The sequence below is a fragment of the Melanotaenia boesemani genome, chromosome 1, assembly GCF_017639745.1.
Source record: "Melanotaenia boesemani isolate fMelBoe1 chromosome 1, fMelBoe1.pri, whole genome shotgun sequence".
NCBI classification, from domain to species: Eukaryota; Metazoa; Chordata; class Actinopteri; order Atheriniformes; family Melanotaeniidae; genus Melanotaenia; species Melanotaenia boesemani.
In genome coordinates, this window is record NC_055682.1 from 26473956 (window position 1) to 26498228 (window position 24273).

General features: G+C 39.0%; 1 protein-coding gene across 1 annotated transcript in view; it reads right to left on the reverse strand.

Moving 5' to 3' along the window:
* Positions 1 to 24273, reverse strand: part of ush2a (Usher syndrome 2A (autosomal recessive, mild)) — a 250130-nt gene that overhangs the window by 196091 nt on the left and 29766 nt on the right. The window contains 6 exon segments of the mRNA XM_042001931.1: positions 13268 to 13361; positions 15341 to 15562; positions 17026 to 17240; positions 18853 to 19042; positions 19239 to 19340; positions 20103 to 20166. Of these exon segments, the coding sequence (XP_041857865.1) occupies positions 13268 to 13361; positions 15341 to 15562; positions 17026 to 17240; positions 18853 to 19042; positions 19239 to 19340; positions 20103 to 20166 (887 nt within the window).

A 24273-nucleotide genomic window follows, 5' to 3' on the forward strand; every position in this document is an offset into this window, starting at 1 on the left:
AAAACTGCATTTATTAAAAAATAATAAATAAAAAGTTTCCCATCCAAAAATCACGATGTTCTGTCCATCTGTATGCATTTTGACAAAGACAAACGTCAGTTCTTTTTTTCTTCTTTCTTAAGTTCCAGACAGAAAACGTGTCTTCATTTTAATAAACCCGCTCTCTCCTGATTACATCAGACACACCGCTGCAGCAGGGAAGAGAGACATGGACGCCATGTTTCTGTCATCAAAGCCAGCGGCAAGCAAAAAAAAAAAAAGAAAAATTAACGCACGATTAAAAAAATTAATGGCGTTAATTAAGCGTTGCGTTGACGCACGATTAACGCGTTAACGTGCCCAGCACTAATATATATATATATATATATATTTTTTTATTTTTAATCGAATGCTTTTGGTGCTTTTTTTGTAGTCTTTCTATAGGTTTGAGTATTGTGGGACAGGCAAGTGACCAGCTCAGATAGTACTCGATGTGTGAGAAGGTCACAAAATAATAATAAAAAAAAAACATCTTGCCAGTGCTCTTGGTCAAGTTATTTCTTTCTCATGGTTAAGTGCAGACCCTTTTATTTGCCACGGGAGTTCACATCCACCAGCTTATATTCCCCCGGATGCTAATGCCAAGCTTGCAATGAACGAACTTCATGCGGCTATTAGCAAAAAACAGACTGCCCACCCAGAGGCTGCATTTATTGTTGCGGGTGATTTTAATCACTCAAACCTAAAGACAGTGCTCCCCAAATTCCACCAACATGTTTCCTGCAACACCAGAGGAAACAAAACTTTGGACCATGTTTATTCTAACGTGGCAGGTACCTACACTGAGACCCCCCTCCCCCACCTAGGACAATCAGACCACCTTTCTTTGTTCCTCACTCCCAAATATTCACCCCTCATCAAACGTGTCAGGCCATCAGTGAGGACCATCAAAGTGTGGCCAGTGGGAACAGACTCTGCACTCCAGGACAGATTTCAACACACGGACTGGAGTATGTTTGCTCCCCAGGTCACTCACACACGGACATTGACAACAAATGGGTATGTTGGGATCCGGGTAACGGCACCAACAATGATGGATATTTTTCTATCATAGAATAAGACACAAAGAACTCAGAGTGAAGTCAGCTTCATCGCGATGGGGAGAGACGGTGGTTCAGCACTCAGAGAGTGTCTGGTGTCAACTCCGAAGTCTCAACCCCAGCGCAGCCTCTTTATTGAGCAGATATCGCACTTCAGTAGAGCAAGGAAAGTTCAAGCTAAGTTCAAACAGGGAAACACATCAGCATACATCACTTCATGACCCTTATCGCACAGAGCAGTGACCACCACATCCTGTCCTCTGCAGGGCGGGTGAGACCGCAAATCATTACCCATCCGTAAGGAAGAAACTTTAAACTGTTAACTTTAAACTGTCAACTTTTGCTTACTCTAACACTTATACTTCCTCTGTTCTGGAATATATCACCACCACAATTGACAGTATCACGACAAAGAAGCAGATCACCACGTACCCTAATCAGAAGCCATGGATGAACAAGGAGGTGCGGCTCCTGCTGAAGGCCCGTAACACTGTCTTCAGATCAGGTGATGGACAGGCCTACAGCACATCCAGGGCAAACCTGAGAAGGGGCATCAAAAAGGCCAAGTACTGCTACAAACTCAACATAGAGGGTCACTTTTCCAACTGTGACTCCAGACGTATGTGGCAAATTATTCAGGCCATCACAGACGACTAACCCAGCAACCCCACCCCCACAGCTATGGGCACCTACTTCTTGAACAAGCTTAATCACTTTTATGCTCGCTTCGAGAGGGACAACAAAAACAATGATACTGCTGCCAAGGCCACACTGTCAGCAGTCCACCAGCCCCTTACACTGTCCTCCACTGATGTCTACACAGCGCTGAGCCGGATCAATCCACACAAGGCTGCTGGTCCTGATGGCATCCCTGGACGTGTGCTCAGAGCATGTGCGGAGCAGCTCGCTGGGATCTTCACGGACATTTTCAACCTGTCCCTTGTCCAAGCAGTTGTGCCAACATGCTTCAAAACTACATCCATTGTGCCGGTGCCGAAACACTCCAACCCGGTTTGCCTAAATGACTACCGCCCAGTAGCACTCACATCCATCATTATGAAGTGCTTTGAGCGGCTGGTCCTGGCACACCTGAAGAACTCCCTCCCACCCACACTGGATCCACACCAGTTTGCCTGCCGCAGCAACAGGAGCATAGATGATGCAGTTTTCATAACGCTGCACTCTGTGCTCACACACCTGGACAACAGCAACACATATGTACGATTGCTGTTTGCTGACTTCAGCTCAGCATTCAACACCGTCATCCCCTCCAAGGTAATTACTAAACTTGGAGATCTGGGCACGACACATCAATTTGCAATTGGATTATGGACTTCCTGACCAACAGACCACAGCATGTTAGGTCAGGCCACACCTGCTCCACCACCATCACCCTCAACATTGGGGTGCCACAGGGCTGTGTGCTGAGCCCATTCCTCTTCTCTCTTTTTACCCACGACCGCAGACCTGTGCATGGATCCAACTCCATCATCAAGTTTGCGGACAACACCACGGTGATTGGTCTCATCAGGAACAACGATGAGACTGCCTACAGAAAAGAGGTGCAGCTCCTGGCCACGTGGTGCACTGTTAATAACCTGCTCCTCAACACCAGCAAGACCAAGGAGCTCATTGTGGAGTTCAGGAAGGAGAAAAGAGGCACACACGACCCCATCTGTATCAACGGGAAGGCCGTAGAGCGTGTCTCCAGCTTCAAGTTCCTGGGGACCTACATCTCGGAGGACCTGTCCTGGACCACCAACACCTCCAGTCTGGTCAAGAAAGCTCACCAGCGCCTGTTCTTCATGAGGTCACTGAAGAAGAACCACCTGTCTTCAGCCATCCTGGTGAACTTTTACCGCTGTGTGATCAAAAGCATCCTAACAAACTGTGTCACAGTCTGGTATGGAAGCTGCTCTATCGCGGAGCGCAAGGCACTGCAGCGGGTGGTGAAAACTGCCCAACGCATCGCAGGAACTCCACTTTCAGCCATCGGGGACATCAAGAAGAAAAGCTGCCTGAACCGAGCTCGCAGCATTCTTAAGGACTCTTCCCACCCTTCCCATAGACTGTTTTCCCTAATGCCCTCGGGCAAATGCTTCAGGAGCTTCTGGACAAGGACCTGCAGACTGAGGAATAGGAATAGGAATTCTTCCCCAGAACTGTGTCCTTACTGAACTCTTGCTGACTCCGACACACAACTGCCACCCCCCATTCCTCCTTGGACCATAAACTGTACTCCGCCACCACTGTACCACTTGATTATCCTGCACTCACGCATATCAATAATTTTAGCAATCCTAGGTAGCTAATGCTTATATTAATGCAATATTTAATGTCATTCCACCTGTAGCTTTGCATAGCATAATTTATCATCTGCATATTTCATCCTGTAAGTTATGTTCATAGTTTCTGTTTATAGTTGACTATATTTAAAGTCCATATTAATCTGGATAATATGTTCGTAGTCCATTCTATAAATCACTAAAATATTCTCATAACATACCGTGTACATATTTAATTTTTTATATCTGCACTTGCTGCTTTTGCACTTCTGGTTAGATGTTAAACTACATTTTGTTGCCATGTACCTGTACATGTGTAATGACAATAAAGTTGAATCTAATCTAATCTAATATGCTTGAAGAGCCAGCTGTGACTGAGGATAACAGATTTGTTAGGATAGCAGCAGCTTCTTGGATGTTTTTAGCCTGGGGATAAATTACTGCATCATCTGCATACACTTGTGAATTTGCATAAGTCTTCGTACTTCGTACAAGCACTTGCATTTGGACCATGAAAGTGCTTGTTCAGAGATATTGAACTGTGTCAGCATGAACAGCAGAATTTGATGAGTTTAAACATGTCAGCTGATCCAACTGGCCTCGATCAGCAAGAACTTTCAATCCGAATGAGAGGGGTGTTTTGACCCTTTTCAGGATTGTATCAGCAGGAAAAAATAACCATGTATACACTTCTTCCGATTGTTTCCATGGTGGATGTTGGTTCTGTGCATGCTTGAGCTAAGTGGGGGTTACGTGATGTAATGACTTTCAGGAAAGACTTGAAAAATGGCAGCAGCAAAACATAACAGGACTGTGGTGGATACTTTTTTGTTAGAAACTGAAACAGTTAAGGAATATTGAGCATTTTAATGGCGAGAAGGTTCAAAATAAAATAGAAAACTCTTTATTTTCCAAACTAATACACATTGCGCATTTCAAAAACCTTAAAATCGTATTAAATCTGTCCATCATGTAAATACAACTGATTGGATCACTTTATCCAGTGTCCATGTAAACATCTCAGCAGAATCTCTGATGAAATTGATTTCAATTGGATAGATATTGTCCATGTAAACGTAGCTAGTGTTTCTGTCTGTTCTATTTTCGATCCAGTAGACCTTTTACATTTTTCAAAATGTACATAAGGCAATGTCAGAGTGGTGAGCACAAAAGCCAAACTTTTAATAGATTTAGGGTGGAATGACATTTTTTAGGTGGGCTATTAAAGGTTTAACCACACGTTTCTCAGATTTCTCAGCACTTTGGATACTGTAGGGACAATATTTATTGCTGAATAGCAAGAATTATCTGTTTTTTACCCCAGTTATACTTTTGACTACGTCATGGTCTGATATGTCACTGATCCTGAATACTGGCTAGTCAGGATTAGGATTCAGGAGTCAGGATTGTGTGTGTATATGTGTCTGTGTGTCTCTGTGTTTGGATTAGTAGCTAGGAACAGAGGGTCTTTAACTAAAGTGTTATTTATTTGAGGCACCATGTCTTGGCGTTTTTATTTCAATGACAGTCAAGGTGTGTATTTTTCTATTTCTCATGTGTGTAACTTTTAGTCAGTCTGTGGTTAAACCTGCTTTTAGGTGTTTCAATAACTAGTCTCCAGCTGACGTCAGCTTTTTACATTTGTTATTCAGTTGTGGCAAGTCACACCTTTTCTTGTGTTTGTACTTCTCTCTGCGAGAATGTGATGATATATCCTTTACAGACATATTAAAGAATTCAAAGCTGATTTCAGGGCCTTCACCTAACAGGATGGAGGTCCAGTTTCATTGGTTTTTAGGTATGAATTCATACAGAGATCTCTTATGTGAAGGCTTAGATATGTTAATAGAAAATGTGACCTGGTGAGTTTTCTGGAAAAAAAGGTATGTAGTTGTGATCAAACAGACCTGTCAGTAAAGTTGTAGGATTTATCTATTCACTTAGGTATGTTAATAGATATGCAAGTACAAAATGCCATTCTGTGCATTTAGCAACAATAGCTGTGTGCTTAGAAAAATCATCCCACAACAAGTGGAATGCTTGCTTTTATGAAACAAATATTGACACAGGCACACTGAGGAGCAGAGGACGTCAATCAAAAAAGGGAAAAAGCTAAAGAGACAAAAATTAGTAGTCTGTTCAAAACTAACCTAAAGAGAGAAAATAATAATTTATAAAACTCAATAGAAACCCCAGAAGTATTGTCTACCATATTAAAAAGGAACCAGGACATATATACAAATGCACACGCGCGCGCACACACGCACACAGCAAAAAAGAAATCAGACCACTAATGAGGAGTGACTTGTAACAGCTAGCACTTTCACACAGTCCCACTTTCATGTCAAAATAAACATACCAAGGTGTGTGTAGATGGGGGAAAAGTGATATAAAAAATGCATTTTTTTGGTAGCACAGAACAGCAGAGGCAAGAAGCAGCAAGTACAAGGCCTTTGATTTTGTTCAGCAGTCAGTACAAATTATGGTGGACAAGGGGGGCATCAAATGGCAGGATTAAAAATGTATTAAAAAACACAGGAGTTCCTCCCATGTGTGACACATGCAGACCTGCACTGGGCCTATTATGTATGACTCACAGAGGAGCAGGGGAGGCAAGGGGAAGGGAGGGGGGAGGGAAGAATGTTGATGGAAACAGGGGGAAGGGGATCCTAATTTGTATTTCAGAGACAGTAGTGGAAGTGAGGAAAAATCCAGGAAACTGATGGAAACAATTTTCGAGATTAAGACACAAGGGTCAGCGAGACAAGACATAATCAGAGAAAACTATCTGCAAGTGTGTGAGGATGATGTAAGGCAGACGGACAGACAAAGAATCATGGACAACAACTGAATAAAAAAGAGAAAATCGGTTGTGTAACCACATATTTTGCAGGGTTGCAGACTTGTACATCTGACTATGTGAGTTTAAATAAAACACTCTTCTGCTTCCTGTTGACTTATTAATTGAAGCTTGTGAAGCAGCAGGAGATTCTCTAAAAATGTTGTTTACACACCAACACAAATTCAGAACATAAACAGAAACAAGTCTATAAAGACCAACTGATATGCACACTGCAGAAAGTGTCATTGGTCATGAAATTCAAAAGGAGTAACTGTATTGTTTGTATGTTTCCATCTTGTTCTGTCAGTTTGCTCGACTGTCCATCCTGTTTGACCTCAAGTCTATCTGTTGTCATACCTGTTGTACTTTGTGTTTGCGTATGTATCTTCTCCTGTTCTCCCTGTCAGTTTTATTCACCTATTTGTAGGTCTGTGCCCAAACTGTGCCCCATTTTAAAAGTACTTTTCTTTTTGCCTCTTTAAGAGAAAGCTCTTTTTGCACATCACTCTTCTTCCCATCCACTAAGGATGTCCAAGAGTGGAAGAGTTCACTCTCTTTTTTCCCTCTTTTGATTCCTCCATCTCTTTCCATCTTCCCACCCTTCCTTCTTGTTTACGTCTCACTTCCCTCCCAGTTTCCCACCTCCCTCATTCCTCACTCGCCTTCCCCCAGTCTCCACCGTCCCCCAACTGCTTGTTCTCATTGCCGTAGCAAGTATGTGAGCAGGAAATATTACCATACCAAATGAAAGGGATAGGATTTTTTTCTTTCTCCCCTTTCATTCAAAATTACATTACCTTCCCTCTCTTCCTGCCTGCTAATTAGTCGAGGGACTGGTGTTTGGCAGTTAAAAGAAGAGCGTACACGTTTATTCTCTTTCTCATACAAAAGGTTTTGATGGATCTACCCGCTGTACCACCAGAAAAAGAAGAAGAAGAAAAAAAAACGCACATGGAAGATTAAGTTTTTGTGTTTTTTCATGCTATTGCTATTCTTTGTTGGTCTTTGCACTTAGTCACTCAAACTGAAAGCTGCGAACAACTGATTTTTGAGATATCGATGGCAGGACAATTATAGCAATACTTAAATATCTCTACTCACAAAATCACCCTTAAAGGGAACATATGAACAAAATAAGTTTCTCTATGTTTGAAAGCATATATTTGGGTCTCTAAAGTGGCAAACCTGTCACTTTGTTTGGGGTTATCTAAGACTCAGAAGTTCACATTTTTCTGGGTACTGTCACATCGTAGACCCAGTTCAGTGTAGAATAATCCAGTTTACTCATCCTTAGCTCCTCCAACAGTTTCAGATTATGTTGCAATTGCTGTACCTGGAAAGTGAGAAGGTTATACTCTTGATTTTTTTACTTGCCTATTCACAGCAAATTCTCATCAGTAGTTGTATAGTTCAAGTAAGAACAAAAAACTAATGTCATACCAGTACTTTATCCAATGATTTATTAAGTCAAGAATAGCGAACCAGCAATAATACATTTACCTGGTATATTGTGCATAATATCTATGGGCTGCTCAATCTATTATTGTAAATTTCATGTAGTTTATGTTTTTTGGAATATTCTTTTACTTATATGTTTAGCTCCTTTGTCTGACAAAGTCATCACAATGTAATTTCTTACACATCTATTACTAATAATCATATATTCATAATAATAATCATAGAAAGTAGAGGAACTCCACCCCCTAAAACAGGTTGTTAGTATGATCTGTTCACAGGATTAAGGACTGAGTGGTACTGTATTCCTGTGTTGTAACCAAAAATGTCAGAAATATTTCACAATAACCTCAAAAAGTCATCTCAAGTTGTAAAAAGCAGAATTATACACTTCCTATAAATAGTTTTTTTTTTCTTTAACTCTTTAATTTGGTGAATAAGTAAAGTGTGACCAGCAGTAGAAGATATTGTTTTTCAGCATATGAAAACGACACCTTGTTAATAACACATTTTTTCATATTTTCCACTCTGAAAATTATGCGAGTGTGCATGTCAGTGTAAAAAGAAAGAGTGTGTTCTAGACTGTGAAAGAGAGGAAACGATAACATCTTATTTTCACTCTGACTGTTTCGACAAAACCTGCTGAGTGAGGAGACCACTCTAATGGATATGTGGACATTCAGATGGCCTGTCATAAGCATCTGTATGTGTGTGTTTGTGTGTGTGTGTGTGTGTGTGCGTGAGTGTAAATCTGTTGGGACAACTCATCTTTTCCTAAATGCCATGACCAATTTCACGCTCTCACTGGAAAGGTCATGGCACTGGCTTGTGCATGTGTGAGAATGTTTGTGTGTATACATCCATTTTGTGTGGACCCACAGAAAAGTTAACCCGGTTAACCCCAGTGCAGGTGAAAATCTGCTGCTGATGCAAACTAAAGCAATACAGATGCTGGGCAACGTCACTTAATGTCACTAGCTATCAAAATCTATCTCACATACAGACAAACACAGAAAAACAGCTATAGTGTTCCCTTTGAAATGTACAACACATGTTTAAAAACTTTATATGCTTCATCATTTCTGAATCTTATTCCAAACCCAAATTAAAAAAAGCAAAAATCTCCACATTTTCAAAACAATTACAACATTTTCTTGCATAACCTTTGCAAGATATAAATATGCGCCAACACTGTTTCACAAACACACAGAGAAAGAATTACACAATCCGTTCTCAGATGTCAAGTCTTCAGTCAAGTCTGATGCAACGATTGTTCATGCCTGCAGGGTGCAGACAAAAGCAAAGCTTAAAACTAAGCTTGTGTGAAGGTTTTAACATCATACCAAAATGATATACTTTTACACTGCTTGGCTACTAAAAAAAAAAAAAAGTCACAACCAAAAAAAAAAAAAAAAAATGCTGTAGCATTGTTTCGATCAGCTTCAGATTTATTTCCAAACAGTGCTGATTTAATTTTTTACCAACATCTAGTATTGATGATGGAGAGTCCGACCACTGCGCAAAGCTTTGTTCATCACTTCTCCATCACATCCCATAGATTCTCGGACGGGTTTAAGGTCTAGACTCTGGTGCCCAATCCATGTGTGAAAATTTTGTCTTGTGTTCCCTTGAACCACTCTTTCACAATCTGAGTCTGATGAACCCTGGCATTGTCATCTTGAAATATGCCCATGCCATCAGGGAAGAATAAATCCGTTGATGGAATAATCTGCTCATTCAGTATATTCAGGTATCAGCTGACCTCATTCTTTGGACACGTAATGTTGCTGAACCTAGACCTGACCAGCTACAGCAACTCCAGATCATATCACATATCTTTTCCCATCCCTCACTCAGAGTAAATCTGGACTTATCTGACCACATGACTTTCTTTGACTGAGTCCAATCTTTAGGCTCCCTAGCCTAGCAATTTGAAGCCTTTTTTTTCTCATGTTAGCCTCACTAATAGAGATTTTCTTATTCTATTTTTTATTTTTTCTTGTTATTTCTTATGTTTTTTACTGCATTGTGTGAAAATGTTCTTATTTTTAGTGTTAAACATAGCCCTGAGTTCTACTGTTGTTTTTCTTCAATTAGATTTCACCAAACGTTTAAGTGATTGGCGATCACCATCATTCAGGATTTTTTCTGACCACATTACTTCCTTGAAGATGATGGTTTCCACTATACTTCCAGTTTTTTTTAAATGCGTTGGATTGTTGTTACCTCAATTTTAATCATTTCTGCAATCTCCTTAGATGTTTTCTCTACATAATGATTGCCAACGATTTGACCCCTCCTAAACTAACATCTTTTTAACACGACCACGGGATGCGTCTTTCCACGTGGTTGTTTACAAAAAAGAGAAGCTACTCTTTGCATCAGTTGGGGTTAAATACCTTGTTGCCAGCTGAAAAATAATATCCCATGCAGTTATGATCCAAAAGGAGGCTTGTACCTATTTGCTTAATTAATTTTTTTATTTTTGCCAGGCAGTATATACAATAACACACAGAACTGAATAAAAAATAAACTATGGTGAATCACCAAAGGACATTGTCTGACTAAAAACAGAATGTGCAATGTAATGTATATTACAACACATAATATAGCTTTCAGACATGACGGAATCCATCGATTGTTGGGAATCGTACAGAGATAGAGTGACAGAAAGAGAGATCAACCCTGACACAGAGTGCACATAAAGAATCAAAAGACAGAGTAAGAAAGTCTGAGAGTGCTTGCACTGGCCTGTGTGCATGTGACTGAGTGTGTGTGTGTGAGAGACAGAGATTTAGGTGTGGGTCTTCTAGAGCCCCTGTTGATCACTTTGACATGTCTGAGCATTTCTGTCACTTTAATGTCACTGTGGAAATTCTACAGATTAGTACAACATCTGTCATAGTGCAAGGCCGTCAGAGTCAACAGAACACATGCAATATTAAACGCTAATATTCCCCACAGCCTTTTATGTTCCAATATTACAGAGACAGAAGAAGAAAGGTCCTGAATATTCATTTAGAGAGATGACATGGACAGGTTTGGAGGAAAAGTGCACACGTACATACAAAAAGGAACTATGTAGACACATGCCCATATTACACAATGATGTATAGCTCCTATACAGAATAATTTACATGCAACATATCCATATTGCTTATATCCATCGCATCCGCGCAACTCAAAAAAGGATTAATGTGTGTAAGAGAGAGAGGGAAAGGGACAGCTTGGGAGGAAGGATCAACCTGAGACAGCAAGATAAATAAAGGGAAGAAAGAATGAAACATGAGGAATAGAGTCAAACAGGAATGAATTATATACTTAGAAAGTACAGAAATAAAAAGGGGTTTGGGAAGGGGGTCAGGGGGGAAGGGGGTAAAGAAAATGGCTGATTGGAATCAAGCAAAAGACAAACAGAAAAAGAAAAAGGGCTGATTAGAGATGCATGCTGAGGGAATGTCATTGTTCTAGTCGATTTGAGACATTATTTAAACAGAGACTCAGGAGAGGAAGACAGAGTATGAAAGACAGAGCGTGATCAACAAAGAAAAGAGGATGGAGGTGGTAAAGGGACCTAGAGAGGAAAGACAAATGTAGTGTATTAAAGAGGAAAAAAGAAAAGAAGTAAGGGGAAAAAAAACGTTACTTTTTTTCTTTCCCTTAATATAGATGATGGAATCTATCCGACCATGTAAAAATTGTAAAAATGTTTGTGTGTGTGCTAATGTTTGTACATGTACAGCATCATTTCTGATTTGAACTTATTTTAGTTAAGAGCTAATGTATGACAAATACTATTAAATGTGGAATTAGGCTACCAAAAGTAATTTAACAGCTAGTTGACATCTGAACTGATGTACAAAACTTAAAACACATACTAATACACAGACACTGGTGTATGAATGATATATAAGAGGTGAATAATGCAGACTGTCCTGTGCTACGGTGAGGTGAAGCAGCCATACCTGAATATTTCACTGCTGAACAAATGTCTTCTGTTGGGTGATGCCTACCATTACCTGGCAACATCTATTATCTTTTCACAAAGCAACTGTCTGGTCAAAAGGTGGCGGTTTACATCACACTAGTCACTCCAGAGCAAACAGCAGCAGTGTGTAAATTCTTACTGTGATAATATTGGTTTAATTTGGGATGAGCTTAAAACTAAACAGAAATTATAAGAAGCTGAAGACACAGTGCTGTTTGCTAAAACACAGACAGAATTGAGGAATTTGACAATAAAAATAAAATCAGTTGTTAAATGCAGAATATCTTGCAATTTGCTCATACGAGGGAGCGATCTGCTCTAGACACGACTCTAGACAAACATATTTTGGCTGCTGCAGCCCCCTGTCTGTGTGACATCACCAGTGCCAGCAGGGCTCAAGACTCCCCAGAAAGTCAGTCAAGTCTAAGAAACCAACAGAAACACCAAACTTGCTCAAGAAATGCTACCCCAAGTGGCCCTAGAAAAAAGGAAAATGCTGCCTCCATTTTTGGTAAAGCATTACAAATAAGGAGGTGTATTGTCAGAAAATGAGAGCAGGCTAGTAAACTCACTCTAAGTGTTTGAGCTGCAGCTGGAGGCTGTCCTGAAGAACATCTGTGTGAAAACAAATATCAATGGATGTCGAAGAAACTGGATGCCGCGTATTGAAAATAAAAAATAAAATAATACTAACAATCACAAAAAAGAGATGTTTATGGTGCTATGTTCAACTGCACAGAGGTGAGAGTGTGATGGTGTGGAGCTGAAGGAGTTAAGCTTCACATGTGAACCTTTTCCATGCAAATATAGGCCAAATCAATGCTGTCTATAAAATCCCACTTCTGTGGCATGTTGATATCCATAATTCTACTGAGTGATGCCAGTAATTACTTTTACTAATGATGCAGACATACACCAGCAATCCAGCAATTCTTTCCAGACATGCATTCGTTTTTGAATCCCATCTGTTTCATCTGTTCCCTGGTCTTATCCTACCTGCCAATTTTTGTCACTAAATATTAAATATTTTTTCCCTGTTGTTGTAAACAGGTTATTAAACTTGTTAAGAAATGTGGCTTTACTAAGCTAAATAACAGTATATTACAAAAGGGGTTAAGAACAAACCAGATTTCATCGAACACAGAATAAAACAAATGTCTACTGCAGAGAAAGGTATTTTACATTAAAAAAAACAAACAAACAAATAGCTGCATTTGTGTGTGTGTGTGTGTGTGTGTGTGTGTTGGGGGGGTTGTGTTTGTGCAAAAGGGTGTTTGTGTAATTCAGTAGATAAGTCCTCTTGTCATTAAGGGGGAAAGTGCTTAATTAAGACCATGTGGAGATTTTTGCTCCAGGGAATTTCTATGTGCCAACTTTGTGTTTGTGTGTAAGTGTTTATAAGGTTGAATATAATATGTGATGGATGTGTGGATCTAATGTACTGAAGCTATTGATAATTGACAGCAGAAATTCCCTGTGAAAGCAAATTGGTGTCATGGATCTAAGTTTACATAGTTGGAACTTTACTGCAATATCTTCACAATTACTCTAGGCAAATAGTGACAAAAGGGTTCTGAGGTCTGTCACCTATTTTTGTGATTACAAATTTGTTACTCACATTATTTCCCATTGTGTGGCTCTCTGGCAGACACAGGCAGCGGTATGGTGTGACTGTGGTATCACAGTGGTCTGCATGGCCATAACACTCACATCTGTTCAAAAGACAGTTAAAGGAAAGGAGAGATAAAGAGACTAAATTAAATTATTTAATTTCTCTTTAGAAAAGAAAAAAAAAAAAACACTCAGAAATGTGAGTATAAAAAGGCAAATGACAGCAAAAATTGCTCTTCTTTCTTAAATGTCCACTCCTCTGTCTTCACTCATCCATAAAGCAGCTGTAGTGCTACTGGAAAGTTTCCATTCAACATTTATAAATGCCACCCTGAGACTTATCAGAGTAACATAACAGGTAGCAGACAGGCCTGTCCCTTTCTCCCTTTTATACACACACTTAGGCACACAACGCACCACATTTATTTAATTATTCATTTGGATATTCAGTTGCTTTCTCCCTTTCACTCTTCCTTTTATGCATTCTTTCACGTCTTGCTCTTTTTATGCCTCTTCCTGTTCCAAACTTGTTTTACTAATCAAATATGAAGCATTGAACATTTGCTCCATTTCTACTCAGATTAACTGCTTTTGGGCAGTATTTCATTTCTGGAAGCCTACATGCGTTTGAGATCTGGGCAATGATTTGATTCCCTGAAAGAAAATTGACAAAGTGACAAACTGCTACTCTGTAACTTAGGAAGCAGCAAGGTGTGCAAAGGCCATCACTCATGCAAGACAACCACCTTGGAAATGGATGGATTCAGAGTGAGCTTCACCATCAGAGCTGCCATGGCTGTCATGCCATCTTCCAAGAATCTCAATCACTTAGGTCCCATAACAATAAAATACAACCTGCTAAGCTATAAGACAGGCTGACCCCAAGGCTGATTCATACATACAGGTGCAACACTGTCTTGCAGCACTGCTGAAAAGTCAGAGAATGACTGGTCAGTATGGTCAGCAGCAGTATTTGTCCAGGAAGTATCAAGGCAGAAGCTTTCAAACAGAAATTAGGTCAGCCAACCTCAGACTAGAGCATGTGCTATGTTTGAATTCACTCCATCTAGTTAACATCACAGTGCTTTTAGTGTCCTGGAGGGAGGCAGTAGAGGAACCCCTCAGGCACCAGAACTTGCTTATGTGAAATTGGCTGGGATGGTCCAACTGATCGAAGTAGGCAGCAGAATAGCTTTAGCCATGTCAGCTTAAAGGTTACTCAGGAAGATGTGAATGTAAGAGAAGAGTCTAATGCAAATATTAAATTTTTTTTTTTTTTTTACATATCTTTAAAAAAATTATCCAATGGTAAAAACTCAGGTTTGGTCAGACTATCACATTGGTATATTTACGTGTTAAAGTCAAAATACAATGCAGTAATGTACAATAAAGAGATGCCATCACGTAGGACAAATGATGCTCACGTGAGAAGACACTCACAACCTGCACAGACTAAAAGGATGTGATGTTTCTTTTTCCTACATCACTGTTTACATATCTTATAAAAAATAAGGAAAGATGATGGAAGGAGAAAAAAGAAGGGAGCGTCAAAGAGGGATGGAGAACGCACAGATGAAGTTTCAGCACTATTAAATCTCTGTTTCTCCTACTTCACTGTAACAAGCTACTAATTAAAACAGCTTAGAGGGAGGGGGAAAGAAAGAGTTAGAGATGATTGCTTTCTGCATAATCCTATAATTACCACAGTCATAAAAAACAGTCACTATGTCAGTCTAATAAAAAAATGTGTTCACAATTACTCTCAGAAAGCTCTGCTGAAACTCAAGAGTTAGTGGATTTTTTTTTCTAACTGTGCTCATTTTTTCCTCATTTTTTTTTTATAAATCAGCACTGAAAAAGACAAAAATATCTCTTTTATCCAAATGTGCCATTTACATAGGTTTTGTCAAAAGCAGGAGTGACTGTTAAACAAATCAGACATATGCCTCTTACAGTGATTCATCTACCTTTATCTTTTTATTTGATTATACAGACATAAGACACATTACTTGCAGAGCTTGAACTCCTTCAGCAAAATTTATAAACAGACAAAGAAGGTCTCTGGATAAAACATCTTCACCTGCCACTGATGGTGATCTCATTGATGGCAAAGTATTTATGTCGCTGGTTCACACCGGAAGCTCTGGTGTGGTATTGTCCCCTCATATGTATTCTGACCTGGGCAGCTTGTACCATCTCCTGCAGAGCTGGTGTTTTGTAGAAGTCATTGTAGCCTGGCCTCAGATTTGGGTGCATGCTCAGCAGGCTGAATGTGATGTTACCTCCTGAGAAGGGCATATCACTGTTGAAACATAAACATATATTAGCCCAAATTAGCAAAACCAAAAATAAATAATATTCCTTCAAACAAAAACAAAATAAATTGACAAAAGATCTGTTTATAGGTCCAGTTATAAAACAGCCTTATTGATTGCAGAGTTTCTCAGTCCTGGCGCTCAGGACACACAGCCCTGTGTGTTTTGGACTTTTGAATTTTGAACATTTGAATTTTTTTATTTCAATATGTAGGCAAAGTGCAAACATATAAAGAGGCGTGCCTAACCTGATTACCAAACAACTTCAGTGCACTCAGTGGAGACACAGGATTAGATAACTCCAGTGTGACAAAGAAAATAGGCACATTCAGCAAAATCAAATCACATCCCCATTTTTCTTTTTATATAATTATGCAGAATTAAATGTGTTATTGTGTTTTCGATGTAAGATTCAGTTGCTCTCAAGCCAGTTTTACTAATATGTATAAAGTGTGCCAGAAAAGGTTGGATCTGATATCATTTGTCAGTCAAGTGAAAAATAAGCTATGACTACATAATCTGTGATCTATTCATACCTGTTATATCTAGAGCCAAGAAAGCACTTGATGCAAGTAGCTCTGCCAAAAAATCTGTGTGAGATTGTGTGTGTATGTTCTAAGTCCAGTTCTGTACATGTTGCCAGTTGAGAGCCTGTTGCCTGTCATGTGCCAAGGTAAAGCTGTAGGTGGTTGGCTTTATAAAGCTCGTTACTGTGACAGAGCCAGTATATGTATGTGTTACCTGTGCATAAATAAAGGGTCTCATTAGATGGCACAATATGAATACCATTAGAATGAATTGAACTGAATGAAAGTACAACGAATTAGCTTGAATTGGTTTATAATTAATTGGATTGATTGAGATTATACGATCAGACTGTATTAAAGTGGATTGAATTGGACTGTATCTAAAACCTGCACTGAACCAGTTTACTTTCTCTTTTTGACCCTTCAAGATTAATTTTGTTTTGAATTGGCACAACAGATGTAAACTGAAGTGAAGTGAAATTATCCTTACTTTATTATGAAATTGGAAAAAAAAATAGGCACTTTGGTCATCAGTGTTCTTTAGGACAGTGGTTCCCAATTTATTTTTCTTGGGACTCCCTTCATGCAAATACTGAAAAGCCATGGACCCCCTGCACTAACCTGTGCTAAACCCATGCACGGTTTTAGTTTATCAAAAGTCAGATTCTCACCATAAATAATGTATTCTGGCTGACCTTTGATAAAGCAAAACTAAATTAACAACATAAAGACTTTTTTTATTTTTCTTAAAATAGGGACAATGTGTGGACATTAATCATATTTTCTCTGATTGTCCAAAGCCTCGGGGAACCCCTGTGCTCTTTGTGGGGGGGTCCTGGTCCCCAGGTTGGAAACCACTGCTTTGGGACATCAGCAGATATGAACCATTTTAGAAAACAATTAGCCAATACAGTCACACCAACCTGGATAACTGTAGACAATTGACTGAGTCTGGTCTTAGTAAAGGCCCATTGTTCTCCATTTCAAACACATTGCAGTTTCTGGCCATATACTGCCAATCCAACCAGGGCTGTTGTGTGTTCTGTTCACTCTCAGGGTCTGCGAGGTCATGCTTCTGTCTTTGGATCAAAACTGACTCAGGCATGAGACCCCCAAACTGAACTATAACATAGAATACCTGAAGGAGAGACACATACAGGTTAGCATGAACAGAAACAGGTTTTTAGCAAAACCTTCCATAACAAGTTTCAATTAGTTGTTTTTACATGGACCCATATATCTATTCCACTTTACAATATTTCTGACCACAGCAAGAGGCTTTTTGTCTTTTTGCATCAGAAGTAAAATGTCTTAATTTATATTTTTCTCATAAAACCCAATAATATGGCCAAAATACAAAGTGACACTGTGTCTTACTATTTTGTTCTGGCAAGCCTTATGCAGTCTAAGGCCTGTATTTCCTTGCAGCAAAGGACAAACTGCAGTTAAGTTGTTAGGCTGAGGTGACAAGCTAACACAAATTGGTATTGGAGTCTCAAAGAGTATCAGAATTAACACCAATTTTGATCAGACAAAAACTTATTTAGTGTGTCAGTACAATTTGATTTGGGTTTATCCTTAAAATCAGTTATGAGTCAATAATGAATGTCTAGGATACAGTTTAAAAGTTACATACACCGCCAAAGATATCAAATTTGACCCACTGGTGAAATTACAGGGCTAGAGAGGGTTGAAAAAAAAAAAAACTTCATGAAAGGAATAAGGAATCAATCCCTTATTAAGTGTTTCAATCGAAAACTGAAAACCACCACGTGTCAGAACGTTTTACACAAACAGGAGTAGTTTTCTTTCACATAACCATGTGTATGTTTGTTTAGGCGTGTGCTTTCAGTCTTATCTGGTACTCCAGTGTGGGATGGGACACTGAGTTGCGCAGCAGGGAGTGCATTAAGCCACCACTACTACACAAACCTTCTCACATACAACCACAAACACCCCCAACTTCAGAAAGTGTCTTATAACTGGGGAATTGAGTTGAGCTACCACATCAGGACAGCTTCCAAAAATCCTTCCCACACAGTACACAGATCAGAGAGAGGAGGTATGAGTCTTCTGACAACAGCCAAATCCAGTGGTATCTCCCTGGCTCGCTCTCTTTTTCTTTCCCACCTTTGTCTCTCTTACTGAAGAGATTTAAAGGACTGTCCACAGGTACAAACAGATACAACAAATACTGAAAAAGATTACAATCAACTGTCCAACCATAAAAGTTTACACATAACCATAAGTTTGAATAAGTTGCTGCATTAACTGCTATTTGAATCTTAAAAATAAAAGCTGTACACTGCAAATCAGAGTAAATTAAAATTCTGCATAGCAGAAAGCCTAAATTTTTAAATACTGTAAACAACATACTGAATGCTGATTGCAAGGGTCAAAGCTGTAATTCTTGACTTAGATACTGTAACAGCTGCTGACATTTGTGTTGGTCAGGATTATAATATTCTTATTCACAGGTCACAAGTGAGAGGTGGACTGACTTATTGATGAATCCAGTTAATGAAGTCAGTCAGTTCAGTCACCACATCTCAACCTTAAGGAAACACTGATGATATTCTAGATCTTATAGAAGACACTGCCTTAAACCCCTACTAGTATGAAAAATAGCTAATGTTTAACATACAGAAAACATTATACTTGATTTTTGCTTTGTCTGTAGATGTGTGCCATTACTGTAAAATAAAATGAGTGCGTCTGCCTGTTTACAAATCTGATATTATTTGTCATACCTGAAATTGTCCATTAACCAAATCCACTGTAATAGTGACTCCTTCATCCAGTTCTTGGGCAGTCATAATTGTTGATAGCCACGTGGTGCCCATGTCCTGATCATTGATGTAGCTTAGTGGATGAGCATCAAGGTTCAGCCTTAAGACTCTGTCATTGGTGGTGTCCTCAACTGCATTAGGAATGCAGTACCTGTTAAAAGTGACATTATGTAGGTGCACAACAATGCCAGTGGCACAATACAAAATATGGTAATGTGGATTCAGTCAATGACTTCCACCTCAATTTAGCAACTGCTGATCATTTATAATAAAGCAAATGACTTTTGAAATTACTAAGGATTTAAATACTCTATGTGTAGAGCACATATGAAGTTGTGGGAATGCACCTCTCAATTAAGGGATGTACTCTCGGGTGACTGGGAGGACAGCGACACTCAGACTGGACATGGAGCTCAGGCAGGACTCCTGAGTACAGTTCAACTATTTCTCTGTGTTCACAAGAATAGGCAAAGCAAACAATAATACAGCACTGCTGCAAAGGGTATTCTTATACAGCCTATACTGGACACACACACAAACACATACAAATGTCATATATATTTTAAACTAAAACATTCTTAATTATTAATTTTTGTTTTGTTTTTTTAATTACCTGCAATCAGTTCAACATTCATGGCTTCATTATCATAAAAATACCATCAAAACAAGGAAGTGCTGCAGCAAGGAAACAAGACTTCCAGTGATAAAGACTTAAACTTCAATTTTAAGACAAAAATTCAAAGCAACTGTTTATGTTTTTAACTGACAATTTAGTGTCAATCATAAAATCAAAGGTAAAACTTGAAAAAAGAAATACACCTTTCATTTTGTTTTAATTCAATCCTGATGAGACAACATGTAAGCTCTAAGTCCTTAGCATATCCAATGCATCACTGGGAAGCAAAACACTTAATTGCTTTGTATTGGATTCTCAGGAAAATCCTGTGGAAGCAGTATGGATGCAACGATTAGCCTTCCTCTACTTTCCTTTAACCATCTTTCCTTTAATCACTCCTTACTTCTCCTCTTCTTGTGTTGCATAATCTATACAGTATCTATTTCTCCTAGTTTCCCACTTTTTTTAATGTATATATAGTTTTGACTTACATACTTACATTACATACTGTTCCCCTCCTTGTCCATACACTGATTTTCAACTGTCCTTATATGGACAGTTGCTAACAACGTGTCCCTCGCACTGTCCAACTTACCTGCTGGTTAAAGTGGCAGGATAAAATCTAAAGTCCTGCATCCGCCCAATGAACTGATTGGACCCTGGAGAGATGAAAGAAGAGTGGAAAAGAACATAAAGGTGTTAATGGGCTGGCACTGAAAGTAGTGAGTGAGAGGATTTAACAGTATTTAGTAGATTATCTTATCAGTTTCTTGATACAAGCTAAGTGAGGCTGCCACCAGCTGTCTATAATGACCAAATTCACAATGCAAAAGTGAACAGGACCTGCCACAATCCTCATTTGTCTCCAGCAGAGAGCAGCAAGGACTGTTGGGGCAAGTCATGAGTTTACTGGAAGGTCAGTATAGTCCTGTTTAAGAATAAAACAGGTAATATAGACTTAAAAAAAATTCTACTAATTTCTGCTCCCATGCAGGGATTCACATGACTGCATAAGTGTGTGATTATTTTCTTATTTTTTTGCCCTCTCCAACATCATAGCAAGCAGAATGATTGTGTGGCTGCCATGTTGTGCTTAACAAATGTAAGGCTCCTCTTCATACATAAGTAATATTTTTTATTTTAAATTTGCTTTTTGCTGAATTTACATATTAAAGCTGGACCTGACAGTGGGACAAAAGGAAGGTAAACAAAAGAGAAAAAGGAGTAAAAAGTAAAAAGAGGAAACATAGATACAAAAGAGAAAAAAACCTAAAAAACTACAAACAAAAGTAGGAAAACCAGCTGCTACACCCGTAAAGAAAGAGAAAACATCTTGCAGCCTCTGTATGAAAACACAACAGACAATCATCAGGAGAACCTGCAGGAAAACACTCATGAATAACACAAATCAACCACAGCAAGAGGAAGTATACAGGTAGGTGTGTGTGTGTGTGTGTATGTGTGTGTACATGTGCACATATGAATGCTAGATATGAGGGATGAGTTGTATTAAGAGATCACATAAATACAACCACACCCCCTTTAGTATGATGAGCAAACAGAGATGTCCTCAAGCACCAGGCAACCAGCAGTCACCACAGAGCACAGAACCAGGCCTGGAGGACCATGCACCCATGGCAACAGATTACGGCCCTAAGGGGATCAGTAACAGCGGCCCCGTCAGGTGCTGGGCCCCCGAGCATGAGCAGAGCCCCGGATACCCATCCACCACAGGTCAGCGCTTGCTCAATGCCCTGGCCAAGCACCCCGGACAGCACGATACTCCCTCAACTCATCCCACCCACTCACCCCGAACCACTCCCTCCCTCAGAAAACTGAGAAAAAAAAACTATTTCAAAAGTCCAGTCACTCTATCCAATGTGATCATTTTAAAACAATTGCTTAATCAACAGCAATAAGACATTAATATATTGAAATCACTGTTATACACGTGGTGGTTTTTTTTCCATAGCAGATCCATTATATGCTATGTTGCAAAAGATTTTCTACTGTCAGCAAAGCAAAGTGAAAAAGTTTACTTCAATAACATCCGGAGATGTACTACTCACAAATCAAACTATGAAATTCTCCAGCCTCTCAGGACTGTTTGATAAGTGCACCAAGCTTTAAAGAAATTTACCTGATCCCAAAATAGGGAAGATAGAGTGACATTAATTGAACTGAAAGACAGTTTTTCAAATCCAAATGGAAGATTATACTGTTGCATTATAAATAAACATACTAGGGCTATTTCTGTGGACAGAAAAGACCTCCTGAACCAATATTTGTTGTAGTTCAGGTTCAAGTTTATTTATTTAGCACATATACAACAACCCCAGTTTCCCAAAGTGCTATACAATAAAAATAAAACTATTAATATAATAAAACCAGAGTATAAAGTTAAAAATTAAAATAAATGTCCAGGTCAACTGTGTTAAAAAGCCATTGTAGAAAAATAAGCCTTTAATTGAACATTAATTGTTGTTTAACCACTTTGTCATAGAGGATGTGCAGTGTTTTCCATCATGCTTAGTAACTTGCACAACTTTCTTCTTTTTACAGTCTGCTCTCTGAGAGCTCCAAAGCACAGAGCCAGTTTTACCAGTTTAATCAGCTTCTGTTAGTCAGGTGCTCTGATACTGTTATAACAACAGATGGCCACAAATCAGACTGCACTCTTCTCCACAGACTTAAGATGTGCAACCTCTTGGTGGAAACACTCAACGACCTAAACTTCTGCTTGAGGTCAAGTCTGTTCTATTCATTTTTGTGACAGCTTCAGTGTTGCAAACTTTCCAGTAAAGTCTGTTATGAAATGAAATGAAATGAAATGAAATGAATGAAATGAAATGAAATGAAATGAAATGAAAAATACTTTATTAATCCCAAAGGGAAATTCAATATGAAGGTGACCACCCAGCTATCTTTCTCCACCACCTCCTCATTCTCTCACAATAAGAACAATGTGTGGCTTATTCCTGCTTGTAAAATCCACAATCATCTCTGTTGTCTAGTTTACATTTAAGATGTGGTGATTGCTCCCACATGTCACAAAGTGGTTGACATGGAGATGACAGGACTTGGAGTTGTTTTAGAACTAGAAACGAAGTATTTTTGATGCACATTTGAGCTTGGTGGAAATTCTTCATGAAGAGTTCCAGACATTACGTGAATCACTGGAATTCAGACAGAAGCAGGTGGAAACTCTGGCTGCGAAGAATGCCGGCCTCAGAGAGTAAAATCCCTCACTGAAGGGTTGACCCAACTCTAACATTATTCTGGGCTCCTCTCTGGGCCTTGAGATGACTGTGCAATTTGGCAATATGCAAATTTAATTACATTTTGATAAACAGACTCAGGTCCACAAATACACACAAAAAACGGATAAATAAATACAGATAAATAATACTAAACTCAATAGAAGTGAAATGTGCTGTAAGTCTGAGTACAGAGTTAATATGGACAATGGGAGTACCCTGCAACCACCTTAGATGCACAATGGCTTCAGTTTCACAAACTGTGGTCTGCATGTCAGGTCGTCAATAATCCAGCTAATGTTGTCCACCTATGGAGCTTCTCACAGCAGTGCAGGTTGACTTGCATGAAAGATGTCAAAGAATGTGATCCTGACAGGGGTACCTACTTTGTTTAAATAGGAGTGGATTTAATGAGTAGAAAAAGTAGAATCTTCAACACTAACCAAATGACAATAAGAAAACTGCAGTGATCCCTGAAAGTTGTACACTTGTTTACTAGGGTGAGCCAATACCATTCTCTCCCTGACTTTTGTGATGTGAAATTTTAGAGGAATTCTAGTTCTGTAGTTATTTAGAGCATTCCTTAAGAACAAGACAGGATGTCTTCCACTGCACTGGACCTTTCTCTCCCCTTTCCCTTCAATCAGCCTAAGGTTGAATATAATAAATCTGCCAATATGTAAACTTTTTTTTTCCCTGTACAGAATATAATGTAGAAAAACATCTGTTGTGCCAGTTTAGAAATGGTGTCATCATATAATTTGTCCTACTGAGCAGTGCTAACAGTATTGTTTATATAGACAGTCCTGCCTGGATATAAATCACGTGTACAAAATATACAAAAAATGCAAACAAACAAAATTCACACACTATTATTTCATTGGGCCACTTTATCTTTTGTGATCACATATATTTTTTCTTGCCTTGTATCAATAAAACTGTGTCAAAAATATATTTCCAATTTTGTGTAGATCTTATACTGATGATGAGAGACCGGCACTGCAGTGTATAGTCTTCTTCAGCATGCTTCAAAAAGTTCTATGGAGCTTCAGATCTGGACTCTGTGATGGCAGATCTGTGTGATGATGTCTAAAGGCCCATGTATGCTCAACACAGAAGACACATATGAAGACGGGCGGACACGCAAACAGACAGTTTTGTCCATCTTCTGTGTCAGCTATGTGCATAGTTTAGTTTATTTTCAGGGACCTTAGCTATTCATCGCTTGACTCAGAAGATGGAGCAATACCACCGGATATCGTAGGGGCAGTGCTGAACAGAATAGCTGACATGCGACATGCAAAAGAAACTAACCAGAGAAGAAGAGGATAAGGAAAGGAACAAAAAAGCAGAAGAAGAATGAAGACGAGGACAACTGTAGAAATTGTGCAAGCTTTTGAAGAAAGACAATATGTTTATATGTTTGTTGTATATGTTTAGGGCATGTTGGGTGGTTGGAAACTTTATACCAGTGCATTACCGCTGCTACATGGTGTCTGAAACCAACGT